The following is a 25,363-nucleotide window of genomic DNA, read 5'->3' on the forward strand; positions in this document are numbered from 1 at the left end:
TCCTGATGGCGCGATTTATCTGGATAGGGTTTTTTTGTGTTTTTTTGAACGATTACAAGCCGGACTGAAAACAAGCTGAAATGAAATAGGAGTAACGAGGCTATTTTTAAAATGTAAGGAGTAGAAAGTACAGATAATCGTGTGAAAATGTAAGGAGTAGAAGTAAAAAGTCGGCTGAAAAATAATTACTCCAGTAAAGTATAGATACCCAAAATTTCTACTTAAAGAAGTTACTTGACACCTCTGTCCACAACACACACTGTTCACACTGCCTGAGCCAACATCTAGTTGTGTTATGATTAAAGGATTCTTTTTCAAAATCCTGTCCATGTCTTATGTCACTGGTTCCCAGTGGGTGCTTGGAGGGGCTCAGATTTTCCTTACAAGCAGGCGGCGCTCCCAAGGACAAGAAGTTGGGAACCACTATGTTAAGCTCTGCACACTCTGAACCTCTGCCGCTTAAAATGAGCACTAAGAGAGGAAAATATAGATTATATTCAAATTAACTGTGTTGTCATTTTTCTTTATGAATAATGCACCAGAGGATAACTGATTTGTTCACAGATATTTTATACAGGACAAAAAAAACAACTTCCATTTTATTTAGATTTTCTTTCCAGAGTCTGGCGCTGGAAGGGGAAGTAGACGGTTTAACAAAACAGCTCAGGTGATAGATTCAGGTACCAATGTATTTTCTTTTGGGTTCACTGAGAATAATTCCTCCTTCTTTCATCGCTGTCCTGAAAGACTGAACCTATAAAAGAAAAGGAAAACATGAAGGTTTAAGGTGGAAAAAAGACAAATCAAAGAAATTAACAAATTCTGCATGAACTCACAGCATTAGAGCGATACGCCCAGGGAATTTCCCTGTAAACCATCCGGGTGATGCCAGCCTGCTGGCATCGCTGTGCCAGCACCTCGCCCACAGCCTGACATGCTGCCACGCAGCGTGTGGAAGGCAGCTCCTTTTTCACCGCCCACTCTTTAGTGGAACAGGTAACCACCGGGTCAGAAGAGGTGCTGGAGAACACTTCTGCCGTCACATAGTGCTGAGTGCGAGAAAACACCAGCCTGGAAAGATTAGAGAGACCATCATAGTAAAGCAGAACATAGATACACAAGAGGAATACCATGGGAGGAATTCTACTCAATAGAAGTAGAAAAAACACGATGCAACTTTTAAAAATTATTAAAGAGAAAATCACAATTTTGGTTGCAATTATATTCTCTACAAATTCTGTAAAAGAAGATTTATGAAACACGTAACATTAACATTTTGACAGACCAAGAATAGTCCTATTCTATCAGTTCAGCAGACACACCTGCGTAATTACACACCTGCACAATGACAGACCTACATAATGACAGACCTACATAATGACATACACAATGACAGACCTACATAATGACATACACAATGACAGACCTACATAAGGACATACCTGTGGTAGAACTCATAAGGACATACCTGTGGTAGAACTCATAATGACATACCTGTGGTAGAACTCATAAGGACATACCTGTGGTAGAACTCCCTGTGGGGCCAGCTCGTCTTCCAGCCTCGGTCCTTCACAGCCAGAGCCAGCTGCTCCAGGTTCCGGGGGTTTCTGTTCTCAAAGGTCGGACTCACAGCTTCATTATGATCAGTGCTGGGCTCCGGCTCAGAGGCTGCCTGACTCAAACATCGAGCTGGAGAGTAAAATAATGAAAAATCACATTACTGTCAGTCAGTCGGGACGCGTGGTCCAAATATAACGATGTGTTGAACGAGGTCACGTTAATTTAAAAAGTAGCATGTATCCGGGTAACTGTTTGTACTGTGGTAATGTAACAGGAACATTATTTACCTGTTTGATTAGAAACTACAGTCGGACGACTTTGATGAATTTGACCCAACACCTGCCGGACACTGCGACATATTCCTCTTAAAGCCATTCCCCTCTCAACTGTATTCAAATCTAAAACTGAAATATATAATTTACAAAAAGCTTTCTATTCATCGAAATATTACAGCATGCCATTCAACCCAGGCTTTAGACAAGAATCCACTCTGCCTTGTGGGTCGCCATCTTTGACATTCGGACAACATCCGGTTGGATAATTGGTGCTACTTTAGAAACAGCCCTGACAAAAGCAGATGTTAGCGATCCAAAGGTTCCGCTTGCATGTTTTCATTTATGAGGTTCAAAAAATGCCACTGTCAGTTCAACTATTGACTCTACCTTTATAGACGACAAAGACATGTTTATTTCCTTTTTCTCAACCAACACAGTTGTTTGTGTAAATGCAGCTCTTGTGTAGCCTGGCCGCGTTGTGAAACTTGTATTGATTTTGTCTCTATGTAATTCATTTCATTAGGCACTATCTCTAGGTGAGATGGGGAAAACGAGGTGTGGTTTTTATTATTTTAATAATTTTATTTGGCAAATGTTTAATAGATTTACCCCCTTTTAATGGAAGAGGATAACTGAGCTCTTATAATTGTAATCTTCCATTTTCTTTACTTAAAAACACTTTATAAAGTTTGGTATCAACATATCATAAGGTAGCCTTTCACCATATTCACTTTAACTTGCGGAATTGACTTTATAATAATACTTAATTTTTTGTACATTTCTATGGCCTGTAGTATTGAATTGAAATTACCTGTAATTTTGATGTTTTGATGTGTCATTATACATGTCGTCTTATGATGTTACATTGTGTGGAAAGTGTTGGGGATGATCTCAAGAAGAGGTAGATTGTAGGTCAATGATCTCTATCCATAGTAATATATACTCTGATAAACATCTAAGTTTTTTGACAATTTTAGAATAGAATAGAATTACTTTATTGATCCCAAACTGGGAAATTGTGGCGTTACAGCAGCAGGTTATCCAACACACAATATGAGTAAAAAACACAATATTAGCAAATCTAAACACAATATAATATTAAATACAAAGTAAATAAGTACTACAAAATATTAAAAAAAAATAGGAATGTGAATATATACAACCAGGATTTAACTAAGCATTACTAGTCTTAAATAGGAAGATTAAATATGGAAGCGTTTGGGAACTCCAACCTTTTTTTTTTCTTTTATAAAATCACAGAAAGATTATGTCAACCAGTAGAAGATCAAGCCTAGCCTATGTAACCTCAGCTCACCTCAATAAGTTATCGACCTGTAAAATATGTCCATATTCTGTAGATTATCTGTAAACTAGTATAGCATGCTCGCTGCACCTTAATCTGTATATTATAATCTGAAGAATATACTTATATTTATAGAATTTATTTATATTTATAGCATCCCATTAATCCAGCCATATATACCCAATAATTCACTTTTTTTAGTCTACATCTGTAAATTCTGTAATTACTTGTACATAGCACAGATTGTTGCACTTTCTGCTTATTTGCACTTCTGGTGAGATGCCAAACCTCATTTCGTTACTCTATACTTGTATATGTGTAATGACAATAAAGTTGAATCTCATCTCTCATCTCCTGTAGTTAATGAAACCTTTTACCTGTAATCCCATTTTCGGCCTTGGTGTGGCAGTAACGAGCACTGAAGTTTTAGTTACGACCGCTGGATGTGAAAACGAGGAAGATCCCGGACAGCAGCTGAAAATCTGAAAATCTGCTAGAAATAGCAAATCGCTTGTGAATATTATAAATTCCGTGGTAGGTGAGATTATATATATATATTTTAAATGCCATTTAAATACACCAAACCTTTAAATTATGTCGTATACTGAATTTGTCTAAAGGATAATTAGCGAGCGTCTGTGTGTGTGTGTTTATCTGTGTGTGTGTGTGTGTGTAAACTGAAGTTAGCGTGTTATCTCGTTTAGCTGTGGATCAAAACAATCTACGTTTGCTAATGTTGCTGCTTCAAAATATGTTTCCTTTCCTTAGTTATGTCTTTTCTCTTGACTGTGTTGTCTCCTGTCAGACAACCTGAACTCCCGCCAAGTCACAAAAAACCTGAACTTTTCTTTTATCAGAGCAAACACAAGTCAGTGATGGAAAAGTGACAGTAGCTGAAATGAAACAAAACTTTTCAACATAATATTCTTCAAGTAGGTTTTGGTGGTTGCTGGTATACAAAACGAAACTAACACATAGTTTTTTGTGTGTGTTGATGTGATGGTTAATTGTCCAACATATTACAGCAGTAAACATTAATACTTGAGGAAATTCTCACAGACATAAGTCATTAGTCTTACTTATCAGTCTTACCCTAATAAGTAAGAAAAGGACCAGTACAAATAGCAGTTATCTTTCTATAAAATCAGGATAATTGCTCATGCAAGTTAAGCACTATCTGTCATTCTTGAAATGCGTAGACCTTAGTGGGGATCTACTTTTATTCTTCTATATGTAGAGTGATTCTCTGCTTGAGAAAAGTGCTTCTGAATATACTTGACAATGATAAAGGCTCATGAACTGTAACTGCGCTCCTGCATTTTCCCATCACCAAAAAAAAAAAAATCATTTGAACAGTTTACTTTGCTTCTCTTCAGAAATGGAGGCTGCAGGAGAGGAGAGTATGGATGTTCAGGGAGCAGCAGCAGACGAGCCAATCTTTCCCGGACATGGTCAGACTTCTGCCGCTAAGCCAGTGTGGGCTTCGTTGGAGGAAGCAGCTCAGAAGAAGACAGAAGGAAACGCGTTTTATAAAGGGAAGAACATCCGCTCAGCCATTGGCCGTTATCACCGAGCGCTGCTGGTCCTGAGAAGTCTCGACTCGGAGGTGCTGGCTTCGGTGAAAGGGTTTGGACCTGAGATGCCTGCGCTCACCTCTGAACAGGAGGCTGTACTGAGGAACACACAAGTGGACTGCTACAACAACCTAGCTGGTAGATAACAAGAATCAGGGTTACATCTCACTACATTTGATTTACATATGTGCTGGGTTCTTTTAAAGTTAAAATTTAAGGCTTGAAATTTAGCTTGAAAATAATCAGCTCAGTAGTTTAATGTCATCACTGGCATCCCATTGAGACCTTTTTTTATTATCATTTCAGTGTGAAAATACTCTTTAAAAACACTCTGAAATTCAGTGATGCACAAAAGCAGTGACCTTCTTTAAAGGAGCCTTTTTCACTAACTGTATCAAGAGAGAAACTTGTAGCTGTGTGTTGTTTTTCTTTACCCACACATATGTATGTGTATATCTCTTTCAGCCTGTTTGCTGCAGAAACAGAGTGTCGACTATGCTCGTGTGCGGGAGTACAGCCTGCGGGTCCTGAAGTGGCGACCGGGTGACGTTAAAGCACTGTACAGGGCAGGAGTAGCCACTCTGGAGATGGGAGATGCGCAGACTGCCAAACAGTACCTGACCCAGGCCTGCAGAGAGCAGCCTAACGGTAAGAAAAGAGCCGGCACATCAGGACTGTCCATTACAATATATATATATTTTTTGATGTATAGCAAAATTGACACATCAGCAACACATCAGTGATCTGCTCCCTGGCAGTGACACAGAATGTGTGTAGCCACATAGCCACAATAAGTAGTCATAGTATTTACAGTGGTCACTGATTGGACAATAGAACTGAGGCGAACGATATAGAGGGTAACAGGAAGTTAATGGAACGATGATACTGATCTTGTTTTATATTTGATATACATTAAGCTTCGAGAATAAAAGACTGTTTGGACTCTAATCAGGTAATCCACTGTGAACACTCTGCTTCATTGATTACCTTGGAGAAATAGAGGTTTCAGAAATGTGCTCAAGTCATTTCTTGTCATGGTATGAATGACACAATCACTACCACACAGGGTTTAGCTTGAGGACATGTGAACTAGCTAGCTCAAAGGTTAAGAGGGTCAAAAGGTCTGTGGTTAAACTTCTGTATCTTATCACGGACATCGTCCCAAATTGATTGTCAGTCACTTAAATTACGTGTTGCTCTGCAAATTCAGAGAATGCAAAAAACGATCTTGAATTTTGTGTACCAGTCAGTCGAATAATTCCTTGCTGATTTTTGCAAGACCAAGTATTTAACAAGTACAGAGGGATTGTTTAGCAACATGCTGATTTTCACCAAAGGACATTTGGGTATTTTACAGAGCTGATGCATTATATAAACCCAGCATAATTTGTCTTTGCCTTCTAGAACTATTTTCTTACTTATGGGATGAAAGAAAGTCTAAACCTCTAAATACAAACGTCTGATTTGTTTCTGTGACAGATGCCAATGTGAGGAAGCACCTGCAGAGGGCAGAGGAGAAGCTGAATAAAGAGCTACAGAAAGAAAAGGCCATGTATCGAGGAATGTTTTCCTCCAGCCTGAAGAGCAGCTCGGTAGAAGAGACGAACCAAACCCACAGAACTGGTGAGGGAGTCTAGCCTGCTACCCTCATCCGAATACAGACTGTTCAACCTCAACTGATCACAAATCAACTGAAGAATGTCCCCACATCTTGAACTACTTGTGCTAGTATGTCTTTACAAGAGAAATGTGGATTATAGAGAATACTCACACGGTTAATGGAAAAGTAAAGATGCTGCTGCTGAAAATAGAAAGGATAGGACGGGAAAGTCTGTTTCCTAGCAACAGGGACACAATGCTGTTTTTTAGCCAAAAAGGGCAGGGGTTTGAATATTTCATAAAAAATGCTCCTGAAAGCTATATGAGGACTCCTTATGCACTACTCAAAGTTCTGATCATGTTGTTTTGACTGGAGCTGTCTGGTCGGTGTTGTGAATGTGGATTTTTTTTTTTCTTCAAGTAAAATAATTTTTGATAAATGACTTGAGAAGTCCTTTTAGCAGACTTATTTTTATAACATACTTTGAAATGTAGGTATTACAGGCACAGAACAGGTTTCATTATACATATATTTTAATCATGATTTGCCATGAAGACACATTTTGTCTTAAATAACTCAGCAGTATTAATGATTCAATATTTATGTGAAAATCCTGAGCACTATGTCAAGTTAAAGAGTATTTGCTTTGTTTTGGTCATTGTCTTGCCAATATGATTGTACTTCAGAGGCAATATTGCCAATAAACATCAAGAAAATCCCACTCTCACAATAGCTATAATTACTGAACGAGTTACAGAGCAGCATGCAGAAGAGGAATGTACACAAACACATTCATACTCGGGTCTATCGGAGGATTCAGTCATTATGTAACAAAGCTGCTTAGTGCTCACTGCTCATTGAACATATCTTTAATATATATTCAATAACTTCCAATCAGGCTACTTTTTAACCACAAAACAATCCCAGAATGATGTTGTAATGTCAAATCATTTGAAGCAGCATATATACTATAAAACTCCCCTGATACTCAATGATACCAATTTTATTAAGGTTTGTAGTTTTCAAGGAAGTTGTCATCTATGTTTCAATTGCTGACAATTGTTGGTGGGCAACGCTGCATCCTACGGTGCCTTTTGATGCTACTGTAGGTTACAAAGTTTACAACAATATATTGCCAGTGTGGTGAACTTTTGGAGGCAGTGCACTCGATACAAAGCACACAGATTATGCTACAGATCCAGTTTGGGAGAATTTGGCAGTTTTGGGTGGCTATAAAACATCAACATGTTTTCAAAATGTACAAAGGATTTGAGTGAATGTCTAAGCCCCAGAACAAATTGAATTGATAAGACTTAATTGATGGTTGATAAAGGGACTTGCAGATAATTAATGAACAGAATTTGTACTTGTATCAATCATTTGTCTTGGAAGCTTAAATTCTTAAAATGATGGCACTTTGTTTTACATGAACTATAATACAATCCGTTAGTAGTGTTCTGAACGCAACACATTGAAAATACATTTACTGAAATGTTCATCTATTATACAAGAGTCACTTTTTGGATGGCTTCCGTTTAAGACTCAGGGACCTCATTGAGCCAAACACTCTCCTTCCCAAGTCTCTTAGAGATCGAGAGCGCTGGAGGGGCATCTGCAGAGGAGGAGATGGAGAAAAGGAAGGCGAGGAGAGAGGGGAGATGGAGTGGCAGCTGCCTTCAAGACTCTGAGAACGAGAGAGGTTAAAGAGACTGGCCGTGGAGGACAGGTGTTTGTCTTCCTCTTTTGCTCGCAGCAGTCTGACCCCTTCACCTTTACTGATGTACATACCACCTTGTCCGACGTCTAATGACGAGACCCAGTGTGCCCGCTTTGTGGGCTCCTTGCTGTGGTTACGAGGCATCAACAAGCCTTGGGACTCGCTCCTGAACAAAGCTCTCCTGGAAAGCCTGAGACTGGAGCTGCGTCTCTCCCCGTCATCCTTCCCCCTTCTCTTCTGGAAAATGGGGGAGTTATCTACCTTTGGCTTCTTGTCATTACTGCCGGATGAAGCCTTCAGCTTTCGGTGCTCCTTCCTCCAGCTTCCAACGCTGTTCCTCCTCCATCCATAGCCATACTCAGCTCTGTCCATCTCCTCCTTTTTGCTTTCCGACTCTTTCCCCCACATGCTTCCCTCAAAGCCCCCGAAGAGTTTGATGGAGGTCTTCCTGGGAGTCTGGGCTGTTGATAATTCCATCTCCTGCTCTTCCCCCCAATCTGAGTGATAGTTCTCTCTCTTGCTGTAGCTGCTTACTGTAGCGGCCCTGACCAACTTGTGGGAGGCATGCTTTCCTCTGTAAAGCCCCTCCCCCTCCGATCTCTTCCACCCACCACTACCTGTGCCCACTCCCCCACTCTGTCGAAGGGATCCACCCCGATGTTGAATACCGCCGTGCTCCAAAGGAGAGCTCCTCATATTGGTGCGAGGCAGCGAGCATTGGAAGGGCGCGTCCCGACGGAAAACAGACAGCGGGGTGGCACCCAGAGGGGATGGCTGGAGAGGCCGAGGAGGTGAGCGGCCCCTGGGGTTTGGCCGGGACGCAGGAGAGGATGCTGTAGACGAGGGAATGTCTGATGGGGAAGGGATCTGCTGGTAGTGGTAATGTGAAGAGTAGTGGGGAGCGGGAATAAGGTTGGAATGATAAGGGTGAATGGGGCTGCTGGAGTGTGAGAGAGGGGGAGTCGGGCTGGACTGAGACTGGGGAGAATGGGTCACACTGAGAGACAATTGTATTGGCCTCTGGGGATTCAAGTCAGTCAGTCTAGCATAGTCATGTGACTGATCTGTTTGAGTTGTCAGGTGAGTTTTACTGTGACCCCTCACCTCGCCTGCAGAATCTGTTTGAAAGCAGTCAATGTCCAGCTCCACACCTTGCTCCATCAGACCGACCACAACAGCCCGTGACAGTCCCGAGAGGCGGGAGATCTCCTCCACCATGGGGGAGTCTTCATGGACCTTGGGACTGGAACTGTACTCTTGGATCAAGCTGCTGCGCTGAGACCCAGGAGCTGATCCAGAGTTAGTACCAAACACTGATGGTCCAGTGTCGTTGGGAGCACCGCTGCTCCAGTCTAACGAGCGACAGAAGGCAGATGACCCAAATGCTGAAATAGGTCCGGGCCCTGAAGGGACTTCCAGGGAGCTGCGGTGGCTCAAGCTGCTTGGACATGTTGAAATGCGAGGGCGAGGTCGAAGTGCTGGGGTGGGTGTAGCAGAGGATAGCGGTGTAGCAGAGGTTGTGGAGGTAGCAGCAAAGTCACTCCTTAAAGCTCCACAACTGCCATTTTTGGAATTGTCCACCAGTCCCTGGCTGGAATTTAATCCAGGAGTCAGGTTCAAGTTGAGGTTGAGGTGTAGATTTATATTCAAGTCCTCTCCAGTTGCTGAAGGTAAGTTACCTAGGTTGATTGAATTCCTTGTTGCTTTTTTCCCGGTAGTGCTGAGGCTGACTCTGGCAGAGTTTCCAAGCAGCGACTTGCAGGGAGTGATGCTGAGTGTATTGCGGCTCTCGAAGGCAGAAAGGGACTGGGTGGAACCGTGACTTTTGCCAGGTGTGAAAAAGCCTCTGTTTGTGACAGTGCCAGAGGTTGCAGCTGAAGCGATATCTGAGGTGGAGGTGGTTAACCTACTGCGATACTGGTGAGCCAGTCGACATATGTATTGCTCCAGCTGGGTGAAAGAAGGTGAAGTAGTGGGCTTGTGAGGCTGGAGAGGCAAAGTTGGATCCGTGTTGGAGTCTTGTTGGTCGTCTAGGTGGGCTCCTTCAGGGCTTTGGGATGGTGATTGCTCTTGGCTCTGGGAGGTGAAGAGGGGGCTCTGTAGGGCAACGGCATGCAGTGGGCTTGGATAAGGATACACCTCTTTGGTCCGACGGAATACCAGGTCTGTGCAATAGCGAGGGTCCAGCTGGGGTTGTAGATTGAAGGAAGTGGTGCCTGATGTGGGGTCAAGAAGTGGGAGGAGAGAAGGAATCAGGGAGTCACCAAGTTCTGAGCAGAGGTCGGACAGAAAGCTCAGGCCAGTTTTGCTCAGGGCACTTTGGACTGTAAGAGAAAAGAAGAGTAACTGTTGACTGTTTGAGCCAGCTTATGTAATTTGCTGCAAATGTATAGTTGCATGGATGGCTTTACAGGACATAGCTGTTACCTGTTACTGGTGTATCTTCTGTCAGTGTATCCTCCTGGCTGTTCTGCAGTGCAGGCTGCTGCTGCTGCTGCACTGCACCTTCTGACCACAGGATATCAGTGTTTTCAGCAGACGGAGGAACCTGCTCCCACAGCTTCAGAGGTCTGGCCGGTGGCACCAAACCTCCTTGAGCAGCATCACTGGATACTGAGTAGCAAGAGTCGGAAAGAGAGCTCCCACTTACGGAGTAGAAACCTTGACAAGACAGAGGCATAGACATTCAGTATAACCATAAGTCTGACATCCATATATAATATGCACGATTTGTTTCCACAATTCTAAGGAGCAATAATGATATGAGGTGAAGATAAGGAAATGGGGCTGTTTAGAGTCCTGAACGCTCCTGTCCTGTCACACAAAAATAACAGTCAAAAAAACAATAATTTCATACACATTGGTGTCACTAAGGTGACTCCTTTGTGTTGCTTGTTGTTTCGCTTCCTCTTTGTCTAGTTCGTCTTTCCTGAGGAGAGATATGGTTCCCTTAACAACAGTGTAAGTTAATAACCAACCTACACAAACTCAAGCTTTGCTAAAGTGAATCCCTAAAGAACAGTGTCAAAGAGCAGGATCCACTGTTTGACAATTACGTAAGGGTAAAAGGTTAAGCTAGAAAAAAGTATTCAACCCTTATATGAAATAATGCCTTCCAGGTATTTAGGTTCAGGTTAAATTACTTTGGTGAAGTTCTCAAATAGACTCTGCATGAGTACACAGCTGTGAAAGGAATATCTGAGTTGGGTGTGGAGACAGAGACCACAGTTACAATGAGAGTGGATAAGAGTGTGGCAACTCACACTGCAAAGTTGACAGGGGGAAAGGAATGAATCAGTCAGTGCCAAGTCACGGTAAAGGTTAACAAAAGTTTTTTTTTTTTAAAAGCATGTTTTTTTAGTGGGATTTCTCTTATACTCAAGGTGAGCTGTTGTTTTGTTAGAAGGTGACGAACTGTGTTGGTCATTGTACAGGCAGGTGCTTTTGATCACTCTACTGAACAAGTAGTGTCAAGTAGTATGTGAGTGTTTGTAAGTTTACCTGAACTGGGTCGGGAGTCACTGTCCAGATGGATCATACCACAGGGGTCAGGCGTTGGTGGAGAGAGCAGGTCAGAGGGAGCATCCCAGGACAGTGTTGACCAGCGGGAGTTACCCCCCCTGCCAGATGAGGTGTGGCCCATCCCTTCGCCTGAACTACTGCTACAGTCCTCCTGGCTGCTCTGACAGGGCATAACCACGTTATCTGAGTGAGATGGAGCCTGGTGAAACAAAAGCATGATCGGCTAAGTCCAAGCAACATAAAGGAATTCAGAAAGTACAGTTTCTTTGACCGAAATCTATAATACATTGGCCATGATCAACACACGTATACATATGGACGTATAATAGAAAACCATTCGTTGTGTCGAGAGGGGCCCAACAGGTTAAAACATTTGTAGTTCATTGTAGTTGATAAAATAATTATTCAGAAAACTTCAGCATTTACAGCTCTGCAGCTTTTAAAACATGTAAATCTGTATCAATATCACATGTTATTAAGTTTTAAATAACACCCTGCCCATAATCATTCAATTGGACAGAAGAAATGTTTTAGTATGAGGGTGATATCATTCCACCAGAAGATATTATATCATTATAAATGATTACTGGTACATTGTTATTTAAACATTATATGATATTGTAAAAAAAAAAAGTGATATTAGTTCACAGTACTTAATGGAGGCCTTGCAAAAAAATATGGAAGAAACTTGAAAAATAAACAATAAGCAGTGATAGAGGACACTGACCTTTTAATTAAAAAATACCAACGCAACATTGTAAAAGTACAAAATCCTCAAATGTAAATCTTTCCTTAGCAGAGGTATGGACAAATTATCAGCTAAATTAATTTAAACTATTAAAGTGAAAACAGGGTCACCTGTGTATAATATATGAAGTCATTATATGTTATAGCAAAACTTTGAGAGAGTAGTTGTCTCCCTAAACATTGACAAAGAAGACAAACTAAACACTGCTCTACTGTAAGGCATCCCACAATAAAATGTAGAATACCAATGTTTTCATATTCAGTTATCAGTTTTATGTCATTTAAAATCTGAATTGGAAAACATTTTCATAACTGTATTTTTACTGTCGGTAATGAGGCCCAGCACACAACAGCAACAATAACAGTCATCTTGTCAAGTTAGCAGAGTGCCTTCATTTCCTAGATTAGTAAGGGCTTGGTGGAGGAAACCCCTTCCTCCAACTATCTAATTATCTTCCAAATCCTCTTTACCCACCCCTCCAGGACAGCAGCTGAGGAGACGGGATTGAGCCGGGACAACAGAAACACTGTGAGCTGGTCGAATCAATCCTCTTGTTACTGAGGGAACAATACAGGTGACTCACTACTGGGGTGACAGGAGAGGAGGGGTTGAAAAGATAATGGTAGAAGACAGATGACGTAACAAAGAGCAGCCAGAGTGGCAGAAGGGAAGGAGTGAGGGGGGGGAGTTGGAAGGAAGGAAAAGAAGTGAGAGAAAGAGTCACATACTTTGACCTGTATTTGGCTTATCTCCTTTTCTTTCTCTCAGCTCTGTAAAATGATAAGCCTCCGCTTACTCCTGTCCCCTTTTATTTTACTCTCTCAAGTGCATCAAAAGTGAGTCGTGGCTGAGTGGGTGACCAAAAACAAGTGTAAGGGAAGAAATAAGAGACAGGAACTGGGAAAAAAAGAGAGAGTGAGTCACTGAGTGAGTGAAGGCGGAGGGGATGAGGTAGGGAGGGGGGTGGGTAAGCGGTTGCCGGGTGAGAGAGAAGGGCATCTTGAAGGACCCCCACCTCCCCCACACCCTGACAAATAATCCCCCCCCCCCCACCTCCCCCACACCCTGACAAATAATCCCCCCCCCCCACCACCCACCCTCCGACTTCTGTAATATTCTTCAAGCCCCGTACTCACCATAGCTACAGCTGAACACTATCCAACTCTTGCTCACCTCTCCTCCCACACAGAACCACAACAGCACGACGAATGGCGAAATGTTTAACTCATCCTCAGTTTGAATACACATGATTCAGTCTAGTTCTGACTCTGCTGTCTGTTGCTTCAAATTCCAGCTCACTGCAAATACGCTGCTGCACTTGTATGGTGCTTCAAAGTTTTCCCCTTCTCTTATTCAGTCTATTTATCTATTTAAAGGTCTACATATGTATAGTTTCATGTGTGTCCTTCGACAAAGCCTCTGGTGCTCCATTGTACACACACACACACACACACACACACACACACACACCCCCCCCCCCCCCCATAAGATGATGTATTTCACTTAACAGGGTATAATGTTGCACAGAGACCAGTGCATGATCAAATCATGAAAGACTGATGGACAAGTGTGTGGGGGTTTGCTCGGAGCTCTGTAATATGATATGGCTCCATGTGAGGGAGCAGCTCTGCCCCTCTGAAACAGTATGTAGAAAATGTATGGGTTGATTGGATGATAATGCTACACAGTGATCACAGCTGCACAGAAATACACATCCTCTTCATTAGTCTATTATGTCACGGTTGTGGGACAAATTGCAGCGGCTGCCATGCAGGGGCTGAATAATGTGGTCAAACAGTGTGGGACGAAGCGACTGGTTGGTGAGATGTACTTGCTTGTTCAACAGCGCCGTCAGTGTTTATTGTTTCATGCATTATTAATGTGCTATTGAAATTTAAAGACAGCCCACGCTGTGTGTCTTTATCTGAACCACCGAGCGGATTGATGTGCTTCCGTTTTATAAAAAAGGAGAAGAAACATTCAGGGGAAATTTCCAGCAGCACAAGAAAGTATCAACATTAAGAAACGAGACAAAGGCTGTTTCACTCCACAGGTTAGGGAGATGGCTCTCCATGTAAGATGAGGCTTCCCAATACTAGACCTCATTTCAAGACTGACTGCTTTTAGTAGCTTAAGTGAACACAGTACTGCAGATGATTTAGATACATATAAATATACTATTTGTAGATAATGGCAGCAGCAGTTTTTTTTTTAATCATCCAATCATCTGCTGATATCATTCTTCATCAATCAGTTATTTGGTCGATTATATACCAGAAAAACAGTTGTTCTTTCAAATTATTTACTAAACTTAACTATTAACACAAGAAAGCAACATTTATTTTCAAATTTGAGAAGATACAATTTTGGAAAAAAAGGTTGCTGGGGAGTAGACTAACCAACTTTCCACTTTAGCTCTGCAGTATATCTTATATATAGATATATATTTGAGGTAAGCTTTGCACCAAATACCTTATTTCTCCCACTCCTGCACTCAATGTACTGGCTCAGCCGCAAGAATTTTATTTTTGGACACTGAACATCAAATGGCAACAATAGCGACAATCAGTGATTCACCAACTTTCTCCTACTTCGCCTTGAGACCCGCTCAGGCAAGGAGAGTCTCTGGAAAGTGTGAAAGTGTCACACTGAGAACTCTTTTTCTAGTTTATGTAATACATGCAGAAAACTTTGGATGAAAATTCAAAGCAGGCTCTATTTATAAATTAAAGATTACAATTCAGAAACAATAATAATTCTTTTAAATTCAACCACATTTATGTAAAAAAACATTTCTCCCCCCACAAACAATAAAGAACTAAGAAGATGCATTGTATTTGGCTGTTTTTTTAACCTTCATGCTTACATGTAGGGTCATTGTGAATTCCATTATTCCACCAAGGATTACACCATACTATACAAAGTAATCCTTACTAGCCAAATATGGATTTGCACATTGAGAACCTCTCTCGGCTATAAGAGAGAGTAGGTGAATCACATTTCAAGAGTTTAAATCCTAAAAAACAAAGCTGCTGTTAGAGTGGAGCGTATTATGTTGTGAGTCATGTAATCCTCGGCTTACAAGGTAGTTGTATTTTTAAAAGCTGTGGTAGCAGAGTTATTCATATAATATGAAATACATTTCAGGTAAAGTGAATAAAACACATTTTGGACGGAGACCTTTACAGTCCGCACAACCTTTCCACTTTCATGGTAATAAACTACCGTGTCCTGCTAGTTCTCCCTCCACCCGCTTCATTATTGTGGTCACCTTTTTGAAAACAACATGCGCGATTGTGATACAGTCTATCTCCATTAATGCAAATGTTGTGAGTTTGTATGTAGGCGGAGGCCAGCCTGGACAGAGGGCAGAGTGCCAGCCTGCTCTCATACACTGTCAGCTCCCTTCAGAGGTGAGAATGAGAGATGCTGCTCGACCTCTCCATGGGATGTCACCACAACGGGGGGGCATAGAGGAGATGTTTGTGTGGGCTTGTTGGGAGGAAGGAAGAACATTATGAGCCACACTTCCATGCAGATAGCCTCACTTAGATTGGATCAGGGCTTTCTGTCCCTGCACTGATATAAACAGATTGTATTACTATTACAAAGAGCTGTTTTCATCCTTCAGTGCAGTCTTTAAAGATTTTTGTTTTGTGTCATTTCGACAAATATCTACACTGTTGAGCAAAAGTTGACTTAGTTGTGGCCTAGCTTGGACAGAACATAAATGTTTGTGCTGCATGCTGCTGAATATCAAGATTCATTACAATCATAGAACACTGTACAAAGGGGACCAGCAGAAGATATCTGTTACTTTCTCAGAATCCTTTAAAAATGCTTTTATGAAGCAAAGGATTGCCCCCCTTTTTAATCACCAAACAACAACAACAGAACCTGAACACTATGTGAACTTATCATGTTGTTGGATTCCTAAACATAGAGATCAACTGGTGGACTTGTATGAATATGTAAACAGCAGTCACTCCTTTTGAAATGAAGGTCTACAGAAAAAAAAAACCCAGAGTCAATAATATATTTTCAGTGATTTTCGTCTCGGAGTAATTTACTACTGGAAAGAGGATAATTCCATTGAAAGAGTGAGAGAGTTGTCTACATGGTGAAAAGGTGCAGTTATTGTAAGATGTGCTCAAAAGATGTTTGGACATCAGAGCCTGTGATATTTCCTCAAGGCATTGTTCACATTCATCCAATCTGTTGAGTCTTTCTGAAATAATTCACTATGTTGTAAAATACTGTCCCTTAATGTTGATCTGTTTTGAGAAAAACATCTTCAAAATGCTTGTCATGCCCAAAGAATACAACCATAATATAGATTTTTACACTCACTAAAAACAAAGTAAAACAGCAAATTCCTACAGAACTTCTTTTTTTCAGTTTAGCTTGAAAGAATAACTTTTAGAGTAGTTTGATTTTGTTTCTTTTGCCTTGATCTACATCATTATGACATTAAAAGTTCACGTTTAGTTCATGTTTGGTGATATTGAACCAGATCACCTATACAGGCTCAGTTGTCCAGGCCTCAGGATGGGACCTGTTCACATCCCCTTCCCACGTATTACATGTCATCCCACATTCCTGTCATTCCCCTCAACAAAAAGGGACCTCAGTGTGGATTTCAGGACAAGGCTGGGAAATGGGTTACTTTTGTATGTGGGTGAGTTTGGGGGTAGCCTAAGATTACACGTCCTCATGTTTCTGATATCTCCGTAAAAGACAAATAGACTTTTAGCTCAGGACAAGGTGACGGCTGGTGTTGTAGTCTACCATCATATTGTTATCAGAGTTATTCAAATTCTAACTGGGTGCCAAAGTGACCTTTACAGCTTACCCACCAGAGCCAACAAAATGAGCACTGTCTGTTTTCTGGCTTGTCTGCTGAGACCTCCACCTGATTTTTAGTGCCTATTCCCCACCACATCCTGCTTCATAACCTTGAGGCAGGGCACAGGGCCAGGCAGACAGGAGCTGGTCCTTGTGCCCTGACCTCAATGCCATTTGCTCCGTGTGATGGTCACACACACTGCTGCTGTGTGAATTGATCTGGGCTGCATGCATGGATGGTCTCTGGCACCACCTCAGTTGGATGTTGATCTGTGGGCACAGCCATGCGCCGCCAGGCAAGGGGAAAAATTCCGCCTACTGAGCCGCAGAGGGACTAGCTTGTTGGCAGATCATAATCATCCCCACATCCATATTTAATAATCTTGTCATGTAGAGATCCAGGCTGACAGACGCACTGACTGACCTGTTGCCTGCGGGATGTCGCAGTGCCATGCTCGGCATCCGTGGCGGCGATCTCAGGGGTCCCGCTCCCCTCCTCCTCCTCCTCCTCCTCCTCCTCCTCCTTCCCCACCCGTGGCTCTTCTTCTGCGTTGGCGGCAGCGTGGGCTCTGTCCTCAAGAGCGCAGTCCACCATCTCCAGGTGTTTGCACCTGAGCACCTCCAGCTCCAGCACCCCGGCCAGGGTCGCTCTGAGGCGCTCTCCGATGCGGACGCGCTCCGTGCCCGACCAAAGCGAGTTCACGCAGCCGCGGCGGCTGGCCATCCTCGTCGGGGTGCCCGGCCGGCAGGGGGGAACCGGGCGCACCACTGACCAGCGCTGTTTCCGTGCTAAGGGGGGCTGAATGGGCTAAGGTCCGGACTCAGGAAACACTGTCCTTGTAAGCGATACCATTTTCGTAGCCGTTTTAGTTACCAGAAAAATATAATCCTCACCATCTCTAACATGCCATGCAGCACTAAGCCTAAGGCAGCCCTGCTGACTGGCACAAGACTGGACTGGATCCTCTGGTGCACCGAATCAAAATGTCTCTCATGAATCTTGGCTTGATTTCCTGTTGACACCGTCCCTCTTAATATCACTCATAATCTGCCCGGTCCAGTGGAGTAGTCTCACCATGGTGCTGCGCTCTGGTCGCTGCGTCCCCAATGAGACAATGCAACAGACGGAGGAGAGGCTGGTAACGTTACATGTGGGAGCAGAGAACGAGGAGGAGGAGCCACTGCACCAGAGCTGTACGCTGATTGGTCAGGTAAGTTTTTCGAATGGCCGCGTGGAAAAAAAAATATTTGTTCAACTTCACTGTACAGGACGCCAGAGGATAAATACATTCTCAAAGTGATAGGCCTACCACAGAGGGTTCTCCGTGACCTTATGTGCACTAAAGCAGTGGTTCCCAAACTTTTTCTTCCAGTCCCACCACCCCCCCCTAATTTATCTCAAACATTGACTTCAAAAAGTATAGAATAGCAACGTTTACAAGAAACTGAAAAAATAAACAAGCGGCTTTTTTTTATTTCTTTTTTTTTATAAAGGAAGCAATTCAAAGTGACTTTACAAAGTATTATAAACATCAGTTACAACTTTACAATAACCATCCAGATAACGATTGTAGATGGGTTACAAATCAATTTTTAAACATTGACAGAATATTAATTATCTGTATAAAACATGTTTATAGATGCTTTATAAAGTATTAATAAGGTATTATAATCTGCAGTTCCAACTTTACAATGACCATCCAAATCATGTTAATAGATGCTTTACAACATATTTATGAACCACTAACAAAGTGTAACAAATATATGTGGTCTATGTATCTCTAATGTTTTTAGATGTTTTATAAACCATCTGTTAAAGGTTTAATAATCATTTGATAATCATTAGTATAATAGATAATAATAAGTATCATAAATATTAACTAACGTTTATTAACTATCAATCTACCCTTTATTGTAATGGTTATTATAAACTGTTTCCAACATATCTCACACTGGTAGGATGTGGCAACAGGAAGGAGTGCGGCTCTCTTCATCCCCTGCTATTGTCAATTGGACCCCCCCCCCCCCCCCCCCCCCCCCCCCCACACACACACACACACACACACACATTGCCTGCCACTTGGGGAATCACTGCTCTAAAGATTATTTTAATCCCTGGTGACAAATTTAAAGTGTCTCCCTAAAGTGTCAGTCACTCTCCTGCAGTCCCTTCTCTGTTTCCCAAGAGACGCAATCACCATAGCAACTTTTAGAGAGATTCATGTTGTGCTATGTCTTCGCTATTATCAGTTTTAAGCTCTTTAAAACATGTTTTGTCATTCAGTGTGTTTCAGCTTCCAGGTTGTTCATCAGGGCAGTCAAGCATACCAACAGCTTTACGTTGTTTTTCTTATATTTCTACATCTTCAGCAGCGTTTTGCTGCTTGCAGAAATGCACTAGCTGCTTGGGTTTCAGGCTCCCGATATCAGCTCACCTTGAAACTTGCAACAAAACAGTCTTTAATAAAACAAGAAAAAGCTTTTCTGGTTTTGATATTAGAGATTATGCCTTTTTTTAGCAAGGTCAACAATCCATTTTCTGACCTTTAGTTTATTTATTTTTGTATTTTGTGGTTCAAATGTCCATTATCTTGAATGAAGTGTATAGAGTAGATTATCATCGAATAACTGACACAACATCAGTGTTTTTTTCAGGAGAACTATAGGCTTCCGTTGTCTGTAAGTGTGACAGGTGCAGTGCACTTTGCTTTAGTATCACCTTTTGACCAGCAGAGGGAGATCTTTACAAGCTTTACCTTGTTTCTACAGGCGACGATTATAACATGATTGTAAGAACTTCAAAGAGTAGGACATTTTGTCCACATCCAAGTTCAAGTTCCTTTTTTTTTTTTTTTATAAAAGTGAGGATAGAATATCATATAATACACAAACGTACTATAAGAGGAATTACACAGCACCACAATCTGCAGCCTCCATAGTGAAGATAGAGTTGAATTACAGTAGCAGCTTTGAAAAACAGTTTTGACTTAAAAAAAAAAAAAAAACAGACTCTTTGCCTTCATACAGACCGAATTTATTTGATACTTTTTCATTTTATTGGTGCTTAATAAACTAGAAACTTAAGGTGTGTACAGCCCATTTTAATGCACTGTTGATGCATCAATGTGTTACTTGATACAATATGTTGCATCTGGGAAAGTTTATGTTATCCTACGAGGATCTGGAGTGTTTTTTTATGTTAACCTATTAAACTACGTTTCTAATAGCATAAATGACGATGCTGTTACATTGTCGAGAACCTGGACCTTGAAACTGAAGCGACGAGCTGGAATGCAGCCATTCAGCCATGTTCATTTTAATAGTTACACTTTTGTTTCTCCTCCTGTATTGGGTTACAGTGACTTTAATGGAACAAGACTTTTAATGAGAGTGGGATTCTTTATGGCCATGTGACAACAAAGCTGTAACCTTTCCAAGAAGTGTGTGAAAAGAAAGTCAGCAAATATAGAAATTCAAAATTAGGACTATTTTGAATGACAAGAGTAAAGTCATACACAAAAAACAATGAACATCAAGTTGTCCTAAAGAAAGTCTATTTGAAACGTGAGCAGAAGAACACACCCAGCAGTCTCTGTTTCTATTGATCATGATTGGTCAGTGCTAGAACAAAGATCGATAAACATATGTAATGTGACCAGCATGGAGACCAGAAGGTGAGGTCAAAGGTCAGGAGTTAAGAAAAATTGTGTGTCTGTGTTTGTGTATGTCTGTTGGTTGATTTTAATCATGACTCATGATTAAGTCGGCACCATTGTTTTTTTTTTTCACTGTGAGATTTATTTTGTGTGTGTGTGTTAAAGAAAGGAGGTTTCTCTTGAGTCTGGTCTCCTCTAAATCATTATTATCATGTGTTGTTTATGCTCTTCACATGGTTGGTTTGCCCTCATTATACTTCTCTCTGTGTGTTTGTACCCTTCTGTGTGAATGTGTATGTGACAGCAGAACCAATATCACAAGAAGATGAGACAATACCCTGTGAAATAACCGGTATGTGTGAATCTGGTTTCAACCAGTAAAGAGGGCAAAGGCATGCACACACACACAGCCCACTAGGACGAGGAGTGTGTCTTTGTTTGTTGGTGACACATTTGGACTCCTCCCGGGTCTGTTCCCTATAAAACAGCAGTGGTCAGTGCAGCTCAGTGGGGTTTGCTTACTTCCACCCGAGGGGACTTCTCTGTCAGCCTGGGCAAGACCGCTGCAACGCCTCCATCACCGCTGGTCTCTGCAAACCGCCCCAAGCAACACAAACATGGCTCCTTTTGAGAAATCCATTGAGTTGATGCCCTTCAAGCAAAGGAAATGCCTTGGTAAGACTGAAAAAAAAACCAATAATTGCTACATCTACTTGCATTAACAATGCATATGCTGGTTTTAGAAGTGTAAAATATCCATTCTCTCTCTATCTAGAAACAAGAAAAGACGAAGTGTGCAGCATTCGGTCTAAATTTCCCAACAAGTTGCCTGTGAGTTGCTTTCCCATTCTGATATTTTCTCAAAATTGAATTGCTACTTTTAACACTTTATAGTGCACATGGTGAATATACCAGCAGATCCTAAATGTGTTCTTGTGTTCAGGTGATTGTGGAACGTTACATACGTGAAAAGGCTCTTCCCCTGTTGGATAAAACAAAGTTCCTGGTCCCGTTTGAGCTCACCTTGGGACAGTTCCTATGCCTGTTAAGGTAGAAAATATTCCCTGACTTTACAAGCTTGTTATTGCATTTCATAAGCCGTTTTCTTTCCAAGAAACACTCCTTTTTGTATTTTCTTAAGACCAAACTGTAAGATTTGTCATGTCTCATCTTTCAGGAATAAGATTGCCTTGGACTCCACCCAGGCTCTGTTCCTGCTGGTGGCAGAGAAGAGCATGTCTTGCATGTCCTCCAGCATGGGGGAGGTTTATTCCCATCACAGCGACACCGATGGCTTCCTCTACATCACCTACGCATCACAAGACATGTTCGGAGCACCTCAGCACGCAGCCAGGCCGCCTTGCTGATCCTGAAGCAGATCAAATGAACTGAACCTCAACCTCTGGTGTTGACACCACATAAACTGGACAAACTGAGCCAAGCCCAGATGGTTTTTGTCCTGTTTTATTAATTTGCCCCCAATTGCAGATCCGCCTACCTCATGAAACTTGCTGGAAATCAGTAAATAGCTCCATCCCACGTCACTTCAGCGAGCCAAAATTAGACTGTGGTGTGCAAGACTCACGCAGGAAGACACTGAGAGATTGTATTATATTTAAGAACCAATTTGGCAACAGCTTCTTTTGATATTTCAACTCTATTGAATTTCAAAAATCGGAAATAAAATGTTATACCGGTAATTGTGATGTTGTTTGCCTGATGTATTCCTCCACAGGTCACATTTCACCACATTGTAATGCGAAAAAAAAACAACCTGTGTTAACCTTGCCATAATGCCAGTTCAGTCTAAAACCACAACCAAATTCTACAAGCTACACAAACAGGGTCAATAGCTTACTTGTAATCAGGCTCCTTCTTAGCACTTATCCCCCCTACCTTTCCTCTCGTGGTTACCTCTTCCACCTTCGCTTTGAAAATGTGAAACTTGAGGTACTTACTGAAAACATGAATGTCAATTTGATGCTGCTATGATTTCTTGTTCTGTATCAAGCTGCGATTCAATAAAGAATACATTCTCGTCCTTTTAACTGGTGGGCTTTGTGTGATATTTATGATTTTTAGTAGGCATGTTGTATTATTAATGGTCTTGTCAGTTTGTATATTTAGTATAAAAATGGTTCTGTCAAGATTTTAATTTCATTACATTACATTCAGATAGCTACTGTGTTTTCAGTTTGAACTCCAGATGTTGTCTGGTCATTAAACACAGCTTGAACAAATCATTTGGTCGGACTGCAGAGAAATGGTTAAATATATTATGATTGGTTAAACAAAATAGATTGTTTGGCAACGTCTCAGTTCTTTTTCTTTGGTCAAAGATACTATATGTATTAAGTAGTGAAGCTATTAGTCTGTTACACTTCTAATGAAATCCTGTACCTGTGCTTATATGTGTTGTACACGTACATACAGTACAGTGAGGTGCCTCATTCCTCACCTATCCGGGAAGTGGCACTCCCTCCACATGACTGCATTATATAAGCCTGACCCAGTCAACTACCTGCAGGGGTCAGTGGGTCAGAGGGCTGGCGGGACTATTTTTAGACATGGAACAATAAATGTGACCCAAACAGTGAGAGAGCGGGGTGAGGGATGGGGGTGAGGGATGGGGGTGAGGGATGGGGGGGCGGGTGGGGGGGGTGTAGAGATGAAAAACAAAAAGTCATTCTCAGTAAACAGTGGAAGAAAAGGAGGGAAAAGGGAAAGAGAAACACGGGGAAGATAGTGACGCCCCAACAGAGGACGACAGGAAAAAGGAAATGTTGTAAAGGAGAGATATACAGTGGGGGAGCAGGTCAGCTATCAAAACACACAGAGTACAGAAGCACAGGGATGTACAGGCAGGCCCCCTTCTCTTACTTCACACCACTCTGTGCATTCCAGCAGCTCTCTGTCAATATATTATCAACCCAGAACAGAGGCACCTGCTGCCACAGCAGGCTGTAAACAATGTGTTTTAAACAAAGTGTTCGTGTCAGGTCTGAACTAACAGTGGAATAATCCTCCAAAACATCTGTATCTTATTGTGAAAAAACACACGACTATAGGTTATTCAGGGAGCCAGCATTTCATTAAGACACAATGTGAGATGAGGTGATTACATAATAATGTTGTTGTTGTAAAAAAAACCTGCTATTGTTTACATCAAACACTCTAAGCTACAATAATACTGTGACTATTGAGTGAATGGCACATTCAATATAATAATGTGGAAAATTATTAAACATTCAATATCAACTATATATTCTTAGCTCTCTTTTATAGTTGATATTTCACATATGCAAATCAACAAGGACCCTTACTGTTGAACTGTGCGTATTATCGGCATTATTGGCATTGTGGCCCTTTTTGATTTGTACCTAACTGATATTTTATGTTTCATATTTGCACCTTTCTACAACATTTTGTCTTTACTTTATAATTTCCTCACATGAACTTTTATGAAACCCCTCAAATAAACAAATCCAAGAAAAAAACACTGATTTGATTGAACTGCTTAAAATTCAACATCAAGAACATCATCTCTCATGAGGGACCAGAAAGACTTTCTTTTTAAGAGGTTACAACTGAAAAAGGGGTTGTAAGCCAAGAGAGACATGTTCATAAAAACATAATCTTATGTCTTTGTTGTGCCCTGCATTTGTTATATATCGTATTACTTGTATTATTTTATTTGCATTACATTCAGTTAGAAGGGTTAGGTAGTTTGAGGTGTGGGCCGTGTGTTGAAGCGGCAGGACAGTAAGACAAACAAAGTGTTAGAAATAAGCTAAATATATATCTGTACATAACCAGGACCCAAGAGAGCCCCTCTGGACTTTATCATTGTTGAAATCTCCTGCTGGTAGACATCATGTGTATCTAACACTGACTGTTAATCTAGTGAGTCAGTCAGTGAGCGGAATGTCAATTTGTCTCCATGTGCTGATGAGTGAGAGCCACAAGACTCTGAGTCGCACATGAAAACTGGTGAGGCAAAGTTTGGAAAAATGTAAACACATACATGAACAAACATGCAGTGAAAGATATACTTAGATATTTCAGTCATCTAGTTGCTGTTCTTATATGTGATGTTATTGATGTGGGTCCCAAACCCTTATTTAGATACACCTGATTCTCATTTCAGTTTCACATACCTATAACCTATTTCATGAATGCAAACAGACCTCAAAGCAGGTTAGAATTATTCGGGTTGTGTAATAGTTGAGTGTTGGGTGAGTCGCGTGAGTGTTGAGTCAATTAATAAGCGTTCAACTTCTCTTTCTGGATTCTAGTCTACCACCCCAAGTCCTAACAGGTTGTGACAGAATGTCATGATGCCCAAACACTGAAACCCCATATTAAATTAAAACTTTCACAATGATAACATCAAATTTTGTAACAGATGAAGTTTACTTTTTTTAAAAATGATATGCCTTACTCCTGCAGTAGTGCTAACAATGACTCTGTCCGTCCTACAGAGGGCAGTGCATTGCATTTAAACTATCAAAATGATAGCACTTCAAAATAAAAGTCAGCCTCTAGATGACCTCACACACCTTT

The 25,363-nt window shown here is 41.4% G+C and overlaps 4 protein-coding genes across 5 annotated transcripts in view; 2 read left to right on the forward strand and 2 right to left on the reverse strand.

Moving 5' to 3' along the window:
* Positions 1 to 507: 507 nt before the first annotated feature.
* Positions 508 to 25,363, reverse strand: part of mrpl18 (mitochondrial ribosomal protein L18) — a 48,510-nt gene continuing 23,654 nt past the window's right edge. The window contains exons 2-5 of one of the 2 annotated variants that reach the window (XM_061048262.1): positions 1,848 to 2,028; positions 1,521 to 1,689; positions 837 to 1,071; positions 508 to 754 (exon numbers count right to left, since the gene is read on the reverse strand). In XM_061048262.1, coding sequence (XP_060904245.1) covers positions 677 to 754; positions 837 to 1,071; positions 1,521 to 1,689; positions 1,848 to 1,935 — 570 coding nt within the window. In that variant the 5' untranslated portion in view covers positions 1,936 to 2,028 and the 3' untranslated portion in view covers positions 508 to 676. Of the gene's footprint in view, positions 755 to 836; positions 1,072 to 1,520; positions 1,690 to 1,847; positions 2,075 to 25,363 lie in introns of those variants that run through there. The other variant, XM_061048261.1, reaches the window with a different exon arrangement.
* ttc9c (tetratricopeptide repeat domain 9C) lies at positions 3,553 to 7,033 on the forward strand. The gene is made up of 4 exons (XM_061048254.1): positions 3,553 to 3,676; positions 4,515 to 4,850; positions 5,178 to 5,360; positions 6,192 to 7,033. The coding sequence occupies exons 2-4, from the start codon at positions 4,517 to 4,519 to the stop codon at positions 6,347 to 6,349; spliced, it is 675 nt and encodes a 224-aa protein (XP_060904237.1). The 5' UTR covers positions 3,553 to 3,676; positions 4,515 to 4,516; the 3' UTR covers positions 6,350 to 7,033.
* On the reverse strand, positions 6,828 to 18,326 carry si:ch211-168f7.5 (uncharacterized). The gene is made up of 4 exons (XM_061048253.1): positions 17,569 to 18,326; positions 11,531 to 11,750; positions 10,457 to 10,690; positions 6,828 to 10,353 (listed from the first exon to the last, which is right to left on the reverse strand). The coding sequence occupies exons 1-4, from the start codon at positions 17,866 to 17,868 to the stop codon at positions 7,826 to 7,828; spliced, it is 3,282 nt and encodes a 1,093-aa protein (XP_060904236.1). The 5' UTR covers positions 17,869 to 18,326; the 3' UTR covers positions 6,828 to 7,825.
* Positions 21,301 to 22,848, forward strand: map1lc3cl (microtubule-associated protein 1 light chain 3 gamma, like). The gene is made up of 4 exons (XM_061048255.1): positions 21,301 to 21,475; positions 21,576 to 21,631; positions 21,744 to 21,850; positions 21,978 to 22,848. Exons 1-4 carry the CDS (start codon positions 21,418 to 21,420, stop codon positions 22,165 to 22,167), a joined length of 411 nt encoding a protein of 136 aa, XP_060904238.1. The 5' UTR covers positions 21,301 to 21,417; the 3' UTR covers positions 22,168 to 22,848.

Source organism: Labrus mixtus, chromosome 10, assembly GCF_963584025.1.
Source record: "Labrus mixtus chromosome 10, fLabMix1.1, whole genome shotgun sequence".
NCBI classification, from domain to species: Eukaryota; Metazoa; Chordata; class Actinopteri; order Labriformes; family Labridae; genus Labrus; species Labrus mixtus.

Excerpts from the sequence above, each read along its gene's own strand:
- si:ch211-168f7.5 (XM_061048253.1), bottom strand. The coding sequence starts at position 17,868 with ATGGCCAGCCGCCGCGGCTGCGTGAACTCGCTTTGGTCGGGCACGGAG. Across the intron at positions 10,691-11,530 it reads TGACTCCCGACCCAGTTCAG|GTTTCTACTCCGTAAGTGGG; the intron begins GTAAACTTACAA and ends TGTCTTGTCAAG. Across the intron at positions 10,354-10,456 it reads AGAAGATACACCAGTAACAG|TCCAAAGTGCCCTGAGCAAA; the intron begins GTAACAGCTATG and ends TTTCTCTTACAG.
- ttc9c (XM_061048254.1), top strand. The coding sequence starts at position 4,517 with ATGGAGGCTGCAGGAGAGGAGAGTATGGATGTTCAGGGAGCAGCAGCA. Across the intron at positions 4,851-5,177 it reads CTGCTACAACAACCTAGCTG|CCTGTTTGCTGCAGAAACAG; the intron begins GTAGATAACAAG and ends TATCTCTTTCAG. Across the intron at positions 5,361-6,191 it reads CTGCAGAGAGCAGCCTAACG|ATGCCAATGTGAGGAAGCAC; the intron begins GTAAGAAAAGAG and ends TTTCTGTGACAG.
- map1lc3cl (XM_061048255.1), top strand. The coding sequence starts at position 21,418 with ATGGCTCCTTTTGAGAAATCCATTGAGTTGATGCCCTTCAAGCAAAGG. Across the intron at positions 21,476-21,575 it reads CAAGCAAAGGAAATGCCTTG|AAACAAGAAAAGACGAAGTG; the intron begins GTAAGACTGAAA and ends CTCTCTATCTAG. Across the intron at positions 21,851-21,977 it reads CAGTTCCTATGCCTGTTAAG|GAATAAGATTGCCTTGGACT; the intron begins GTAGAAAATATT and ends CTCATCTTTCAG.